The sequence below is a fragment of the Stegostoma tigrinum genome, chromosome 19, assembly GCF_030684315.1.
Source record: "Stegostoma tigrinum isolate sSteTig4 chromosome 19, sSteTig4.hap1, whole genome shotgun sequence".
Classification (NCBI taxonomy): domain Eukaryota; kingdom Metazoa; phylum Chordata; class Chondrichthyes; order Orectolobiformes; family Stegostomatidae; genus Stegostoma; species Stegostoma tigrinum.
The window spans coordinates 48,885,819-48,902,346 of record NC_081372.1 but is presented as its reverse complement, the minus strand read 5'-3'; the positions used below and the strand labels follow the sequence as shown (position 1 = coordinate 48,902,346).

Here is a 16,528-nt window from a genome sequence, read left to right as displayed (position 1 = left end):
CTTCCCCTCTATGCCATCTTTATGTTCTTTACAACATTTAATTTCAAAGATGCATTTATTTGGATTGAAAAGAAGTGACTAAGAATTCCGACCGAAGCGCTGTCTGAGTGATTCAGTAACTCCTTTTCAGTAGCTTTGTCGTTTGCAGGCTCCTCTTCTCCTCTTGTCCCACATGTACCCCCAGAGGGAGCTCTTCTATATTGCTTTTACAAAATATAGAAGTGAAAAAACACTTCATTCATTACCTCAGTGATCTTCTAATTTGCATATGTCAGCTGTCACCCTTTTCTGGTTTTTTTTTGTTCGATTTACGGGAAGGGGCTGGATTGAGATGACTATAAAAGTTTTGCATCGGAACGCTATCCATGTAGAGTTGGAGGAGAGGGTTGTTTGGTGTGAGAGGAGTCGAGTGCAAGAGAGCATGGCACAAGGTCAGAAGCAATGAACACCAAACCTGCTGGGGTGTACGAATGAAGTTACTGTAGCAGCAAAACTGTGCGTGCGCGAAGATGTGAGGGTTTTGTTTTCTCCAATGTACAGAAAACTGAGGAAAGTTCTCCAAAGTTACACGAGTAGTTTAATATTCTGAAATCTGAGCCGACTCCAGTTAGGGTATTAGAAATTGTTGTACATTCAAACAAAGCGGATCGAAGTAGTAGTAATTTGTCAATTGTGAGGAGGATCTAAGGTTCCCTTACTGTAACCATTTCTTCTGTTTGCTCCCTAGTTTTGGAATTGGCAGCTACAGATTATCACTGTAACGTGAACAACAATGCACACAGGACAGCAGATTTCGGCTACTCCAGACTGATTGTGAGACGAGGAGATCGCTTCACTCTCACCTTGACATTCTCCGGACTGGGTTATGAGTCGAAACGGGATCGGATCTCCCTGTGTGTGGAAACAGGTAACGGCTGACTGCCAGGGATGAATGAATTGGAACACGGTTTTCCCAGTATCGTGACGCTTTTTTTTCATTTAAAAATCAGAAATTCAACCAAAGGAACTAGTCTCAGGATCTCCTAAAGTGTGGACGCGGGGCTAATTTCCGCTCAGCAAGTCCCCAATACACCGTCGAGTGACAATGCCCAGATTATCCACATTGGGGAAACACAGCACCCCGGACGCTGGAAATTTGAAATAAAAAGCAACAAAATAACTGGGAATAAAAATTTCACCAGGTGGGGACTTGTAGTAGAGGTCAGTTTGATACTATTTCTCCCCAATACAGCGCGGAGCTGAAGGTGCACAGACATTTCTGATGCAGGGTCCCGACTGGAAACATCAATTTGCTTGCTCCTCTGATGCTGCCTGGCCTGCTGTATTCCTCCGGCTCCACACTGTGTTATCTCAGACTCCAGCGTCTGCAGTTCTTGCTGTCTCCGAGTATTTCTCTCCACCAATGTTTAGGTGATCGGGAGACATGTATGGGCCAGACCATTGGGAGAAATTCCCTGATCTTCACCAAAAATGATGCTAGGGAGATATTTGAAACCCACTTGAGAAATTAGAAGGGGTAATGTTGTGCAGTCTCATTTGAAAGATGTTTTATATAATAATTATTGTCAGTTTAGAACATTTAATGTGCTTCGAATTAAACTGATTAAATCATTGAATAAAGCAGCAGCAAGGGACATCTGATATGAATGTTTTTTTGTTAAACTTTTTTCGTTCCCTTATTGCTCACTTCAATATATAGATGATGCTTTTCATCAATTTTTTTAAGCCAGTTATACTTAGGATTCCTGGAGAAATATAGGTGTAGAGTGTAGCTTTCCCTAAATTCCTAACATTGAGCTTCATCAGACTGGAATCAAGGATGGAGCTTTCAGATTCCTCTACTCTCCTAAACTGAAAGTGAAGGTCCCTCCACACCATCCCCACCAAACACTCCTGAACAGATAAAGTGCAGAGTTATATACATAATATGGCTCCCTCTGTTATAGAAGGTAAATCTCCCTTGCCACCATCCACATCAAACACACCCAGGGCAGAAACTACAAAAAGTTAGATCCACAGTAAAACTCAGTTGATTTATTTTAAACTGGGAAATAAACTGAGAGTAAAGCTCCACCAACACTGTCCCCATTAAACACTCCCAGGACCAGTATAGTTCCCAGTTATATACAAAGCAAAGCGCTCTCTCTACCCATTTAAACTGAGGGTAAAGCTACCTCTAGTCTTTCAGTCCTACCTCAATGCTGGGCTGATTTGGTCTACTTCTGCTGCTGTATCTTAAACAAAGAAATCCCATGAATGCTGACATTTCAGGCCTAGACCTTGCTTCAGAAAGGCCTGAAACATCAGCCTTCCTGCTTCTCTGATACTGCTTGGCCTGCTGTGTTCATCCAGCTCCACACCTTGTTATCTCAGATTCTCCAGCATCTGCACTTCCTACTATCTCAGATCTCATGAATACTGACCAAGCATGACCAGTTTGAACAGTTTCAACTTTATGTCTCTCTGGTATTGTGATTCAAACTCTGTTAGGATGACTTGATCCAATAATTATACTTGGAATTTGCAGGCAAAGATGTTTCAAGCTGTGAACATAATCTTATTGAACAGAAAAATATTGTGAGGAGATGACTGAGTTATGGGCTACTAGAATTGAAAGGATAAAGGTTAGTAAGGAGGAGGTGTTATCAATTCTAGAAGTTGTGAAGGTAGATAAATCCCCTGGGCCAGATGGGATTTTTCTGAGGATTGTCTGGGAAGCTAGGGAGGAGGTGGCGGAGCCTTTGGCCTTGATCTTTGAGTCCTCATTGTCTCCAGGTTTAATACCAGAGGACTGGAGGATTGCAAATGTTGCGCCCGTGTTCAAGAAGGGCGGTAGGGATGACCCAGGTAATTATAGACCTGTGAACCTTGCGTCTGTTGGAAAAATTTTGGAAAGGATTATAAGAGATAGGATTTATAATTATCTAGCAAGCAACAACTTGATTGGAGATAGCATGGATTTGTCAAGGGCAGGTTGTGTCTCAAACCTCATTGAGTTTTTTGAGAAGGTGGATGAGGGAAAGGCAGTTGACATGGTGTACATGGACTTCAGTAAAGCCTTTGATAAGGTTCCACATGATAGGCTATTGGAGAAAATACAGAGGCATGGGATTGAGGGAGATTTAGCGGTTTGAATTAGAAACTGGCTTTCTGTAAGAAGGCAATGAGTGGTGGTTGATGAAAAATATTCAGCCTGGAGTCCAGTTACTAGTGGTGTGCCTCAAGGATCTGTTTTGGGACCACTGCTGTCTGTCATTTATAAAAATGACATGGACACAGTCATTGGTGGATGGGTTAGTAAGTTTGCAGATGACACTAAAGTCGGTGGAGTGGTGGACAGTGTGGAAGAATGTTGCAGGTTCCAGGGAGACTTGGATAAACTGCAGAATTGGGCTGAAAGGTGGCAAATGGAGTTTAATATGGATAACTGTGAGGTCATTCACTTTGGGAGGAATATAGGAAGGCAGGATACCATGTCAACGGAAAGATTCTTGGTCGTGTGGACGTGCAGAGGGATCTAAGTGTCCGTGTACATAGATCCCTGAAAGTTGCCACCCAGGTAGATAGTGCTGTTAAGAAGGCTTACAGTGTGTTAGGTTTTATTAGTAGAGGGATTGAGTTCCGCAGCCGTGATGTCATGCTGCAACTGAACAAAACGCTAGTGCGGCCTCGTTTGGAATATTGCGTGCAGTTCTGGTCGCCCCATTATAGGAAAGATGTGGAAGCACTGGAGAAGGTGCAGAGGAGATTTACCAGGATGTTGCCTGGTCCGGAGCGCAGGCCCTAAGAAAGGCTGAGGGACTTACGTCTGTTCTCATTGGAGAGAAGGAGGCTAAGAGAGGATTTAATAGAGACATACAAGATGATCAGAGGATTAGATAGGGTGGATAGTGAGAGTCTTTTTCCGAGGATGATGGCTTCAGCTTGTACAAGGAGACATAGCTACAGATTGAGGGCTGATAGATTTAAGACAGATGTCAGAGGCAGATTCTTTACTCAGAGAGTGGTAAGGGCGTGGAATGCCCTGCCTGCCAATGTAGTTAACTCAGCCACATTAGGGGCATTTAAACAATCCTTGGATAAGCATTTGGATAATGTGGGGTAGTGTAGGGGGAGGGGCTTAGATTAGTTCACAGGTTGGTGCAACATCGAGGACCGAAGGGCCTGTTCTGCGCTATTGTTCTATGTACACAAATACAGTATTGGAGCTGATGGCAATGGGTCAATTGTGTTCAGTGGGAGAAAGTTGAGAAATTATTGCCATACCTGGCAATTATTGTTAAGCAGCTAATTTCAGGAATGCTTTGAGATGATTTGTCAGAATGGCAACATGGTCAGGAGGGAAGGACAAGTTAAATAGTTAGACAACTGTAGTCATTTTATTACTTTTGTCAGTGCCAATAACTTGGTGCGTTAGCTAGTCGAGAAATCTGGCTCACATAAGAAGCTGTGTTAGTGTCTAATTTCAGCTCATGGACTGAGTGTGTGTGAAAGCAAGCAAGCAGAATGAACAGGGACAGGCAGAGAGATTTGTTGCTTTAATATGTGACAAAATAGATCACAAAACCAACAAATGTTTTATCGAAGTTCTGTAGGGCTTGTAACATGAGCAATATTGCAATGTCCGTCCAATGTATCCCCCAGCAAGTGTTCCCTTTCATTGAACTGAAGACTTTATTAATACAACAGACATACAATGGCGTCTGTTTGTGGTTTCACCAGTATTGAAAGTTCTTGCAAATGACTTTTGTCACCCCAGGTCTAATTTGGAGTGTGGAGCTGGATGAACACAGCAGGCCAAGCAGCATCTTAGGAGCATGCTTGGCCTGCTGTGTTCATCAAGCTCCACACTTCGTTATCTCAGATTCTCCAGCATCTGCAGCTCACATTATGTCTAATTCGGAGCGCATTGTTCTGCACAGATTTCGGATGTTGGTGGGGTGGCATGTGAGGACGAGGGGGATTCTCTTAGGGCGGTTATTGCGGGGGCGGGGTGTGAGGGATGTGTTGCAGGAAATGTGGGAGACAACGCAGCATCCTCTGACACTTCCGCCATCTACAATCCGCCCTCACCATCCAAGACATTTTTCCATCCCCACCCTTGTTTGCCTTCTGGAGGGACCACTCTCTCTGTGACTCCCTTGTCCGCTCCACACTGCCGTCCAATCCCACCACACCCGGCACCTTCCCCTGCAACTGCAGGAAGTGCTACACTTGCCCCCACACCTCCTCCCTCACCCCCATCCTAGGCCCTAAGATGACTTTCCACATTAAGCAGAGGTTCATCTGCACATCTGCCAATGTTGTATCTTGTCTCCACTGTACTCGGTTTGGCTCCCTCTACATTGGGGTAACCAAGCGGAGGCTTGGGGACCGCTTTGCAGCTCAGTTCGGAATAAACAACTGCACCTCCCAGTCACGAACCATTCTAACTCCCCCTCCCATTCCTTAGACGACATGTCCATCATGGGCCTCCTGCAATGCCACAATGATGCCACCCGAAGGTTGCAGGAACAGCAACTCATATTCCGCTTGGGAACCCTGCAGCCCAATGGTATCAATGAGGATTTCGCAAGCTTCAAAATCTCCCCCCCCCCCCCCCCCCCCGCTGCATCCCAAAACCAGCCCAGCTCGTCCCCGCCTCCCTAACCTGCTCTTCCTCTCACCTATCCCCTCCCCCCACCTCAAACTGCACTCCTGCTTCCCACCTACCTACCTCATCCCGCCCCCTTGACCTGTCCGTCCTCCCCGGACTGATCTATCACCTCCCCACTTGCACTCTCCTCTCCATCTTCGGTCCGCCTCCCCCTCTCTCCCTATTTATTCCAGAACTCTCTCCTCATCCCCCTCTCTGATGAAGGGTCTAGGCCTGAAACATCAGCTTTTGTGCTCCTGGGATGCTGCTTGGCCAAATAATCTGAAGTAGTTTATTGTTAATACTTTTGCATGCCACAGGTTGTTGCTTCTATATTTAGGATACATTTGAAGTTGTGTCTTTTTTTTGCTACCTACTTTGCTCCTTTTGACTAATGATGCAATTAATGCAATTAATTCTTTAGAAATCTATTATTGAATCCTAGTAGGTAATGTTTTCCAAATCCTATCCACTAATGGTGTTTAAAAAGTTCTTCCTCCAGGTACCTTTCATTTTGACAATCGGGCTATTGGTCCTTTAGCCATTAGCAACATTTAATTACAGTACTTCATCTGAACCCCTCCTAATTTTACGTACATTTTTAATTTTTCTTCTTTCTATTCTAAGGAGAACAGCACTAGCTTTTCCAGTCTACCTACGTAACTGTATTCCCACATCACTGGAATTATTCTTGTAAATCTCTTCTATATCCTCTTTCAAGCCTACATCAAACACATGATGCGAACCATTGGTCAGCTATTTTGGTTGGTTCAAGCAGCTGTTAACACCTCATTAAAATGTGATTACTTTTACAATTATGGCTGTTTGCTTATTCCTTTCACAAACTCTAGGCTCTGTTTGACAGTCAGGGTTCAGTTTAGTGCTTCATACTTACAAAATGAGACTGAGTTGCCAGAATCAGTATTGGCGAAGAATGAATATCTGAACAAGGGTCATGGCACACGGAAGGGCTGAAATATCAGCAGTACTGACAAATGCCACAAGAGGAGCTAAGAGTGCCATAACTTGTTTCTTGTTTGAAAAGTTGAAAGCTAGGAAGCCATCTGTAATGAACATCACACTGAAACAATGGAAAGCAAGTAAAATAAGAAAATAGTGTGAAAATAGCAAAATATGGCGGCCATTTCATGGGAAAGCATACATGAAAAGTGAAATGAAACAGAAAATTGCATTAACTTGTGTCATACAGCCTGGCTATTCTCACCTTTCTACATTAGCCTAAAACACCCAAACGTGCATCCTGTTAAGGAAGTCTGCATTTGTGGTCATGTGGTTAATGTGATGAATTTGAAATCCATAGGGACTTCTGCACATGGGCTCAAATTCTGCCAACTATGCTTTCAAGGGTCTTTTCAGTTTTCCTAATTGAAGGCTGGATGGTCTAGGTTCAAGTGTCACCTTAAGACGTGAATGTATTGAAAGTACGTCATAGCATTTTCCAATAGGATGTAAAGGAATCCAGGATCTCTGATCTTATAGCTGTTATGTAATACATAATTTATAAAACATATTTCATCTGAAGATTATTTGTACTGAGCTGAAATGAATCTGAAATGTTTCATTGGTTTTAGTATCATTATTTTATTGGGAATGATGTGTATGGCGAATTCAAGCAGAACTACCTCAAATTAGTGAAAAACAATTTAGCCCGTTTTTACTTTATCATAATCAGAAGTAAATCATAGGCAAGAGATACAGGAAAAGAATTTTAAACATTTACAAGTATAATACTAGCACTGAGAGATAATTACACTCAGATGGATTGAATAGTTTAGGACTCTTTATGTAGAAAAAAGGTTGACGAGTGGTCTGAAGGAGTTTAATGGGGTAATTGTTGAGAAGATGCTTCCACTGGAAGTAGAGGGACACCAGAGCTTGTGATCAAAAGTATCAGGTGGCTCTTAATATATGACATTGGAAAAAAAAGTCAGGAGAAACCTCTTTACCTAGAGAGGTTAAAGTGAGGCATTGAACCTTTATGGAATATGTGCGGAAAAAGTTGCATAGGTGTCTTTAAAAGGAACCGAGAAATGCATGCAGGGAAGAAGGAGGAAAAAGGATAAGCATTGACGTTAAATGGAATTAGGCTTGGAAAAGGCTGTGTAGCATTAACACAAACAAAGATTAATTAGACAGCCCAGTCTGCTTCTATGCTGTAGATTTTATATAATTCTGTACAATTTAAATATAAATAACTAACAGTTAATACCTTCCATTTTGACAGTTTGAAAATAAATAGTTTTAGTTGTTGTGCTTTGGCAAAGACACTAAACTGACACATTTCAGCCAGCGCTGTAAACAGAGCGTACTACATAAGCAGGAAGCAATCAATCGATTCCTGGTGGGAGTCCCTGCGGTAAAATGCTCTCGTTGACTAAATATATGGTTTTAATCTTCTAGTTTGTTGTTTGCTGCCTGAAAACAAGCCCATTACATTTAAATAAATGTCACTAACACTTGCTTTCAATAGCACCTACTGAAACATTTGGGCATCCATTCAGTGGTAGAAGTTGCAGCTTCAGCATAAAACAGGTGATGTTTCAAATAAAAATTAAAAGGAAAGTTGCATAAGGTATATAACAGACATTCCATTGCCACTATTAAGTTCCTCCATGGTGATTCTGCTATTCTTCATCCTAAATGAGTTTTTTAACACCTCCGTTAAAGTAGCAGACAATGGTTGTATTAAAGTATTATTAATCCATACATTAATAGAACAAAGGATATCAGGATTCTTGTGTTGCTCAATAGACAGATTAGATTATACTATTATACTAACTTCTCTAACTTTATTATACTAACTCGCAAAAGTCTGCAACTAATGATTCAATGTTGTTTTGTGTGGACAAAATGCATACATATAGCTTTGCACTTATTTAAATTGAGCAACTTAAAGCAGAAACGTGGGAATTTACTGCTTAATTTATTCATTTCTCAAACCATGCATGTTAAGGAATTTCTAATTTAGCAGCTCAAGTTGTAATGACCTACGAGGATGAATTAACTGACCCTCCTGCTGAGACTGAAGCATTGAGTCTAGGTTACTGAGTGGACATTTTATTCAGACATGTTTGTAAATAGAAACAAGCCACAAATGCAACAGTTTTATTCACACATTCAAAGAAACTGAGAGACATTTGTTTGAGCAAACAGTACTGGAAATTTGGAACTCCACCCTTCAAAAGACTGTGGGTGTTGAGGCAATTGAAAATTTAAGATTGAGATGAACAGATTTGGTATAAGTTTAACAGTTTTTGGGGACATGAAGGAAAGGCATATAAATGGAGCTGAGATACAGATCAACCATGATTTAATTCAATGGCAGGACAGGCATGAAGCCCTGAACAGCCAGAACTGTTCCTTCATTTATGAAGTAAAACTGAAAATACTACAAATATTGGGCTGTTGCATACAATTTTAATCCCTCTATTTAAGAAGGGATACAATTGTATTGCAGGCAGTTCAGAGGAGGTTGACTAGGGTGATTCCAGAGAGAAGGAAGTTGACTTATGAAGAGAGATTGAGCAGTTTAGACCTCTACTGTCTGGAATTTAGAATGAGAGGAGACCTGCATGAAGTCAATAGGATGCTAAAGGGGATTGACAAAGTCGACATAGAAAGGATGTTCCCTCGTGGGGCAATCTGGTATGAGAGATGATAGTTTTAGGATAAGGGGTAGCAGGTTTAAAACAGAAATGAGGAGAAATTCCTCTCTTCAAAGGGTCTTGAATCTGCAAGGCGATGCATTTTGGAAGGTCTGATGCAGGAAGGAAGTATGTGATAAATGGCAGAACCTTTAGAAGATTTAACATATAGAAAGATATAGATGTAAAGGCCCACAGTTCCCTGAACATGGCAACACAAGTGGAAAAAGTGGTCAAGAAGGTATGTGGTCTGCTTGTCTTCCCCTTGGGGTATAGAGTATAAAATTTGGCAAGTCACATTGCAACTGCATAGAACTTTAGTTCAGCTGTATTTGGAATGCAGTTTGAGCTGCCAAACTACCGGAGGGATGTGGAGGCTTTGGAGAAGGTACAGAAATAGTTTTATGAGGATGTTGCCTGCTTTGAAGGGTATTAGCTATCAGGAGAGATTGGCCAAACTTGGTTTGTTTTCACTTGAACATAAAGGATAAGAGATGACCTGGTAGAAGTTTACAAAATACGAGTGGTGTGGATAGAACAGACAGGTGGAGTTTTTTCCCCTGGGATGGAAATGTCAATTAGCGGGGAACGTAGGTTTAAGGCAAAAAGAGGACAGGTCAAACAAGATATCAGAGGCAAGTTTTTTAGACAGGGTGTGGTCATTGACAAGAATACACTGCCAGAGGAGGTGGTGGAGACAGATACACAAGCAAAGTTTAAGATGTATCTTAAAGACACATAAACAGGCCAGGAATAAAGGAATATGGACTGCATGGAGGCAAAAAGCTTAGTTGACAAAGGCATCATGTTTCCACATAGGCTCGCTGGGCCGAAGGTCCTGTTCCTGTGCTGTACTGTTCTTTGTTATTTGGGACGCAGAATCAACTGAACCTGCAGATGAGGAATAGTTTTGTGACACAGTGAGCTGGTGCTGCTGAAGAGAAAAGTTGGAAGTGTTCATATGACAGCACATAGCAGTGAGTGTTGACCTTAGGACATGGTGAGAAAATTTCTTTGAGGACTGCCGAAAACCAAGGAGATATTTGCAGTCGTGGGTGGACTCCAAGCAGTAAGGGTGGAATTTCTGTTGGGATGCATGTTGAATAAGTTCACAACTGGATACAGGAAGGAGATGTGATTATGAAAGTGGGCTTTGGGAGAAACCTGATCAAACATGAGGAAGGAAATGGGAAAGAATGAAGATGAACAAGTTAAAAGTGTCAAATGGAAGTCCCATTCATAAGAGTCTAAAGTGGAAAACTTCAAAGAGGGTACTACTGGAAGAGAGATGGAGTGATTTAAGAGTGAAAAGCAAAACAAATTCTACAGGGTATGGAATTTCTTTTAATCTTGCAAAGGATTGTGGTGTCACTGGATGGACCAGCACATGTTGGCCATCCCTAATTGTCTTTGAAACGTGTGGATTGCTGGCTCTTTCAGGGTGTACTTCAGGATCAATCACGTTGTTGTGGGTCTGGAGCCACATGTAGGCCAGATTCAGGGAAAGATTTTTTTTTTCCCTAAAGGGCACAAGAAGTTTTTTTTAACAACAAACAATGATAGCTTCATAGTCACCATTAATGAGATGAACAGCATATATTTTGAGTTTTGAGTTTAGCAATTTGAATTTAAATTCTACCAGCAGTTACTTTGAACCTGGACCCATGCCCCATAGGACCTGGCCCTCTGGAAGTCTAATAGTATTACCACCAAACAATGGTCTCCTCAAATGCAGTGGAAATGCTGGTGATTTTCAGGAGGTCAGTTAATATCTGTGGAGAGAGAATTGAAGTTAATTGGCTGTGTTTTACAGGGGTGTAGACTGTTTACCCTCTTCCCCTGGAAGGAAGGTTGGCTGGTTGCTGTCATGCCTGGCAGAAGCCTTGCCCACACTCCTGGATGGTTGGAAGATCCTGAAGTGCCAGAGCTCAGCAGTGGGCCCTACTGGGGACTGCGGGTAGGTGCATGAGGGAGATGGTGGCTGCCCAGAAAGGTGTATGCTGGGGTTTTTGGGTGGGGAGGAATCATGAAGACCATGGAAGCCAGGATTGGGTTTTGAAAGGCATGTACTGCAGAAGAAAGGCGAATGTTGGCATCATGGGTGGAGTGCTTCTGTGTGATGTGCCTCTTCCTTTCTTTCCCACCTCTATCATCCAAGACAGAAAATAAAAGTCAGGCCAGATGTGCCTACCTGCTGATGCCAGCCAGTGCTAGGTTACGGGCAGCATATTGTGTTGGCCTGATGAAGAGTCATCTAGACTCAAAACGTCAGCTTTCTGTCTCTCCCTGGAAGCTGCCTGACCTGCTGTGATTTCCAGCATTTTCTGTTTTCAGTATTATCCTGGTCATCTGCTAATTCCAGCATCAGCCCACCTATCATGTTATGGGATTCATCTTGAAATGGTAGTGGAGTGGGGGGGGAAGTGTTAGGCTGCGCTATTGATACGTTTTACATGCTCCCCTCCCCCTCCCCCGCAGCACAACCAAAAGTACGCTTGGCGGGAGCACTAAAAATCTGGCCCATAGTTTCTGGGTGGTAATGAAATGCACTGAACCACACACACTCTCTTCAGCAGACTTAATTCACTCAATTTCAGACCTGAATTACCCTGGCCTGCAACTTCAATTTATCCTTCACCTCAGCTTTCAATCCATCCTTCACAAATTGTATTTGCTCTTGGGCAGCAATGTTCCTCCCAATCATCCTTTTGCAGTCCTAATTAAAGGTCATTATTCAGAAGTATTAACACTGCTTCCATATGCACAGATGCTGAGCATTTCCAGCATTTTGCATTTTTTCAGATTTTCAGCATCCACGGAGTTTTACTATCATCCCAGAATTCTGGATTCAGATAGCCCAGTCTGAGAGGGTGTGGGGGGTGGGGGTTGTCGTGTGGAAGTTCCATTGGATTTGATTGTTCTGTGTGCAGTCCAGTGCAACGTTATTTTCAGAGAGTTAAATGCAGTTTCAAGGTCTATAACTTTTCAAAAAAAGAGCTGATATTATAAATGAATCTCTGCTTACATTTATGGAGAATTTAAGTGTGCTAAATATTGAAATAAAAGACTGCTTCATTGGATGAAGTGCGCAATTTCTCTGAAACTGGTGTGGAGCAAAGGGCGGGAGCTTGACTCTGAATGTATTGTAATTTCCTGAATCTCCTGGTCTGTTGAAATTTTTGGCAGGGACCTGAGTGCCTCACCATACTGTTGCTTCATTGGTGTATTATTCACTCCCATTGGACACTTTACCAAGTCTGTCCAGCCCACTTTTTCTTCAATGTCTCTACTTTTCCCAAGGCTAAATGCTTATATTTGTCAGTGACATCACCAAATTGGCCCAAATCCCACTGAAAACATTGGCCCTCGGTGTCTGAGCATAAAGCTTAAGATGTGCTGCACCGGAATGACTAATATTTCAAGGGGTCACATTAAATAAACAGATTTGAAATGTGGCTTAATGGCAAATATAATCTTTGCAATGATTTAGCACACTGCCACACTTCATTCATGTTAGTGAAATAATGGCTTTTATCCACCTGGAATCTGGAGCAAAACCCGTACAAGAGCATTCAGCATCATGGCATAAGAGCATTACACAAATGAACTCTTGAGTCTCTGAAGGACTTTTATCCATTAAAAAAAAGGAAAGGAAAGCAATTTGAATATTTTTTTCCCCAATATTGAAACAATTCAATTCAGCCCGCCAGTCCTTGTTGATCCCTGGGTTATGTTTTGTGAATCAAAATAAATTAAAATAATCTGTAAACATCCACCTGATCGAGTCCACTGCTTGCAGTCTGTGCCTGGCATGTTTATTCTGTCATTGAGCAACCTGAGATCTCTTGTCAATATAACAAGCTAAAAGAGATCCAGACAACAACTGCAAATAATAAACAGAAGTTCAGACCTGAAGTTTTGCTCAGGAGCCAGTGGCGCAGCACAGGTACAGTTCCTGCCTCAAAAATCCTGTGAACTTTATGTTCAAACCTATTGCTCTGGTCCTTTGGATATTAGTTCGACATCGTCAAAGTTGGTTGGGGGGGCTAGTTTTGTGGGCATCGTGGCAGGCAATTGCTGAACGAAAGCAGATTGAATGTAAAGTCTGCCTCAGTGCACTGACACTTTGCTAAAGTTTGTTATAAAAAAAATTAGGAAGTAGCTTTGCAGCCCTTATACCTCTCACCTCCAATTTCCGTCTCACACACTCCAGGCCTAATCCATGCCCCCACCCACCACCTTGAAGTCTCAGGTTTCCTTGGAAGGTCTATGTCCTACAATCGATACCCCTTTGCCGTTTATAGACTCTGTGCTAATGTTGTGTCAGTCTATGCCCCATTTCTGCTTGCAGCTACCATGCCAACTTATCCAGTGTCTGCAATGGGGGCACCTCAAACCATGCAGAAATTTGATAAAATAACATTCGCAGATGCCTATGGAGTATTCACATACTTAAAAAAATTTTGACATTAATTAAAAAAAATTACTCATTGTGTTTAACTTCTTTTGATCCATTATAAAAACAAGTAATGGAATTCACAGTATGATATCAAAACTACTACTGTTCATCTCTATTATAACCATTTGGAGCTGTTAATTAAACTATGAAATAAGAAGACCCACACTCTGAAAATGAGAGGTTATGGAATCAGTCATGCAGCAGTAGCCCTGTAATGGTAAACATCAGGTTTATGTAAACATATAAAGTGATTTTTCAAATAGTTAAAGAGCAGAAGTTTTAAGTGGCTTGACAGCTTCTTTTGCCAGTATTTTTGACTGTTGTTTTAGACACCAAATTTTGACAACTCTTTTTGTTTTGACAGTTCTAGTGAGATCATGTTTTTTATGCCCAGTTGCACCTCTTTCTAACACCCCCAAACAGTGCCACACTTCTTCCAAAGGCCAAAAGGTACCTGACTTCCCCTAAACCTGTTCTGGGACCATCGCCCAAAATGATGTCAAGCAACTCAACGATTTGTTCCTTCCTGGTCTAATCGGCTAATGTTGTGTTTCTGAATCCAAGTGGTTGATAATCAAACACTGCTGGAGGCAATTGTGGCTCAGTATGGGTGATTGTCTCCATGAACCATGCATGTACAAATGGTGACCTGCTCCAGGTATGTGCAAACCGTCCATAACTGTCACAGTAACAGGGAAACACTCTGTTCTATGGAGACTATGTTGTAACTAAACAAAAACAGTGGCCATTTTGCCCAGAGACATTTCCACATTCAGTGAGAAACAATTGTCCATTTATAATTGCTGATGTTTCTAGGCAGAAAACTGCCACTTTTACTTCAAATAGTTCAGTTGAATCTTCAAACATTTCCTGATTCGCCAGAACACCAGATAAATGTTGCTGTTTTGGAGATTAGTGGAGTGTCAAGTGAAATGATATTTCTGTAGTCCTATATCTCAAAAGACAAAAAAATCATTCTGGATACCTGGACCTTCTGAACCATCTTATCCAGAAAATGATTGCTGATTTATTGCAGTTTTGGATAGTGTATCTTAAATGATCCAGTAGCTAGTCCTGAACAATCATTCAGCTGAGCTCCCTCAGCAAAATTGTTAGTGCATTCTGTAAGTCCCTGGTGGCCTCTTGGAGATTTGCCATTGAGCAGAAGACAGATAAGTCAGCTTGCAGAATCATGCCTTTCCCTTTGTGTCTTCAGTGATTAAGGCACTTTGTAAACACACTGGTCACTCCAGATGGCTAGAACCAGAGCCACAGGCTTTTCCTGACGAAAAGCCTATTCACTAAGTTGAAGAAAACTGACCACCTCCTTGCTACTGTTTCAGAGCTGTCTACCTGTTGGGTAGAGGCAAAAAAAAACATTTTTTTAACTTAACTTCTAAGAGACATTGTGCTGGCAAACATTAGATTATAAATGTTCATTATTTCTCAGCAAACGCTAGGCAGTGCAAAACACGCCTATGAAGCCCCTTGCAATGCCTTGGTCTATTCAAATTGTATTTGAAAGGATGTCATTTTATTACAGACATGGCTCTTCATTGAAAATGTGTTGCTAGTTCACATAATTTAAATTGCAATACCCTCTCCTGCTTTGGAACATTCCCCAAGTGTATTGAGAAACATAGGAAGTTATTTTATTTAAATTGACTGTACCATTCTTCAACTGTGGTTGGTTTTGTTTCTTTTCTGGCGATGTTATCACAGCAAATGTTTAGCTCATGCCGATTCTTCCTTGTAACTTCCTACATCCATTTGAGAGGGCAGACAGAGCCTCAATTCTCAGTCTGAAAGGTACACCTTTGAAAATGCAGGGCATTTGCTCAGAGCTCTGACAAACAGCTTGAACCTGCAACTGTCTGACTTGAAGAGGCAATTACCACATGGATCCAAAGCCAACAAGTTTTATAGGTATCTGACTGCACCAGTCTCCTGAAATTAGGGAATAGAGAAAGAAGCAGGAGCATTCCCCACAACTCATCCCTCACACCCCGCTCCCGCAATAACTGTTCCAAGAGAATCCCTCTAGTCCTCACGTACCACCCCACCTACCTCCGGATACAACACATCATCCTCCAACAATTCCGCCATCTACAAACTGACCCCACCACTGAAGACATTTTTCCATCCCCACCTTTTGTCTGCTTTCCGGAGAGACCACTCGCTCCGCGACTCCCTTGTCCGCTCCACACTCCCTTGCAACCCCACCACACCCGGCACCTTCCCCTGCAACCGCAGGAAGTGCTACACTTGCCCCCACACCTCCTCCCTCACCCCCATCCCAGGCCCCAAGATGACTGTCCACATCAAGCAGGTGTTCACCTGCACATCCGCCAATGTAGTATACTGTATCCGCTGTACCCGGTGTGGCCTCCTCTACATTGGGGAAACCAAGCGGAGGCTTGGGGACCGCTTTGTAGAACACCTACGCTTGGTTCGCAATAAACAACTGCATCTCCCAGTCACGAACCATTTCAACTCCCCCTCCCATTCCTTAGATGACATGTCCATCATGGGCCTCCTGCAGTGTCATAATGAAGCCACCAGAAGGTTGCAGGAACAGCAACTCGTATTCCGCCTGGGAACCCTGCAGCCCAATGGTATCAATGTGGACTTCACCAGATTCAAAATCCTCCCCCCACTGCATCCCAAAACCAGCCCAGCTTGTCCCCCCGTCCCTAACCTGTTCTTCCTCTCACCTATCCCCTCCTCTCACCTCAGGCTGCACCTCCATTTCCTACCTGCCAACCTCAT

The 16,528-nt window shown here is 42.4% G+C and overlaps 1 protein-coding gene across 1 annotated transcript in view; it reads left to right on the top strand.

The window, feature by feature from the left end:
* The first annotated feature begins 299 nt into the window (after positions 1 to 299).
* The window catches only part of LOC125461543 (protein-glutamine gamma-glutamyltransferase 2-like), a 72,224-nt gene continuing 55,995 nt past the window's right edge, over positions 300 to 16,528 (top strand). Inside the window, exons 1-2 of the mRNA XM_048550461.2 lie at positions 300 to 431; positions 728 to 907. Coding sequence (XP_048406418.2) covers positions 332 to 431; positions 728 to 907 — 280 coding nt within the window. The 5' untranslated portion in view covers positions 300 to 331. The remainder of the gene's footprint in view (positions 432 to 727; positions 908 to 16,528) is intronic.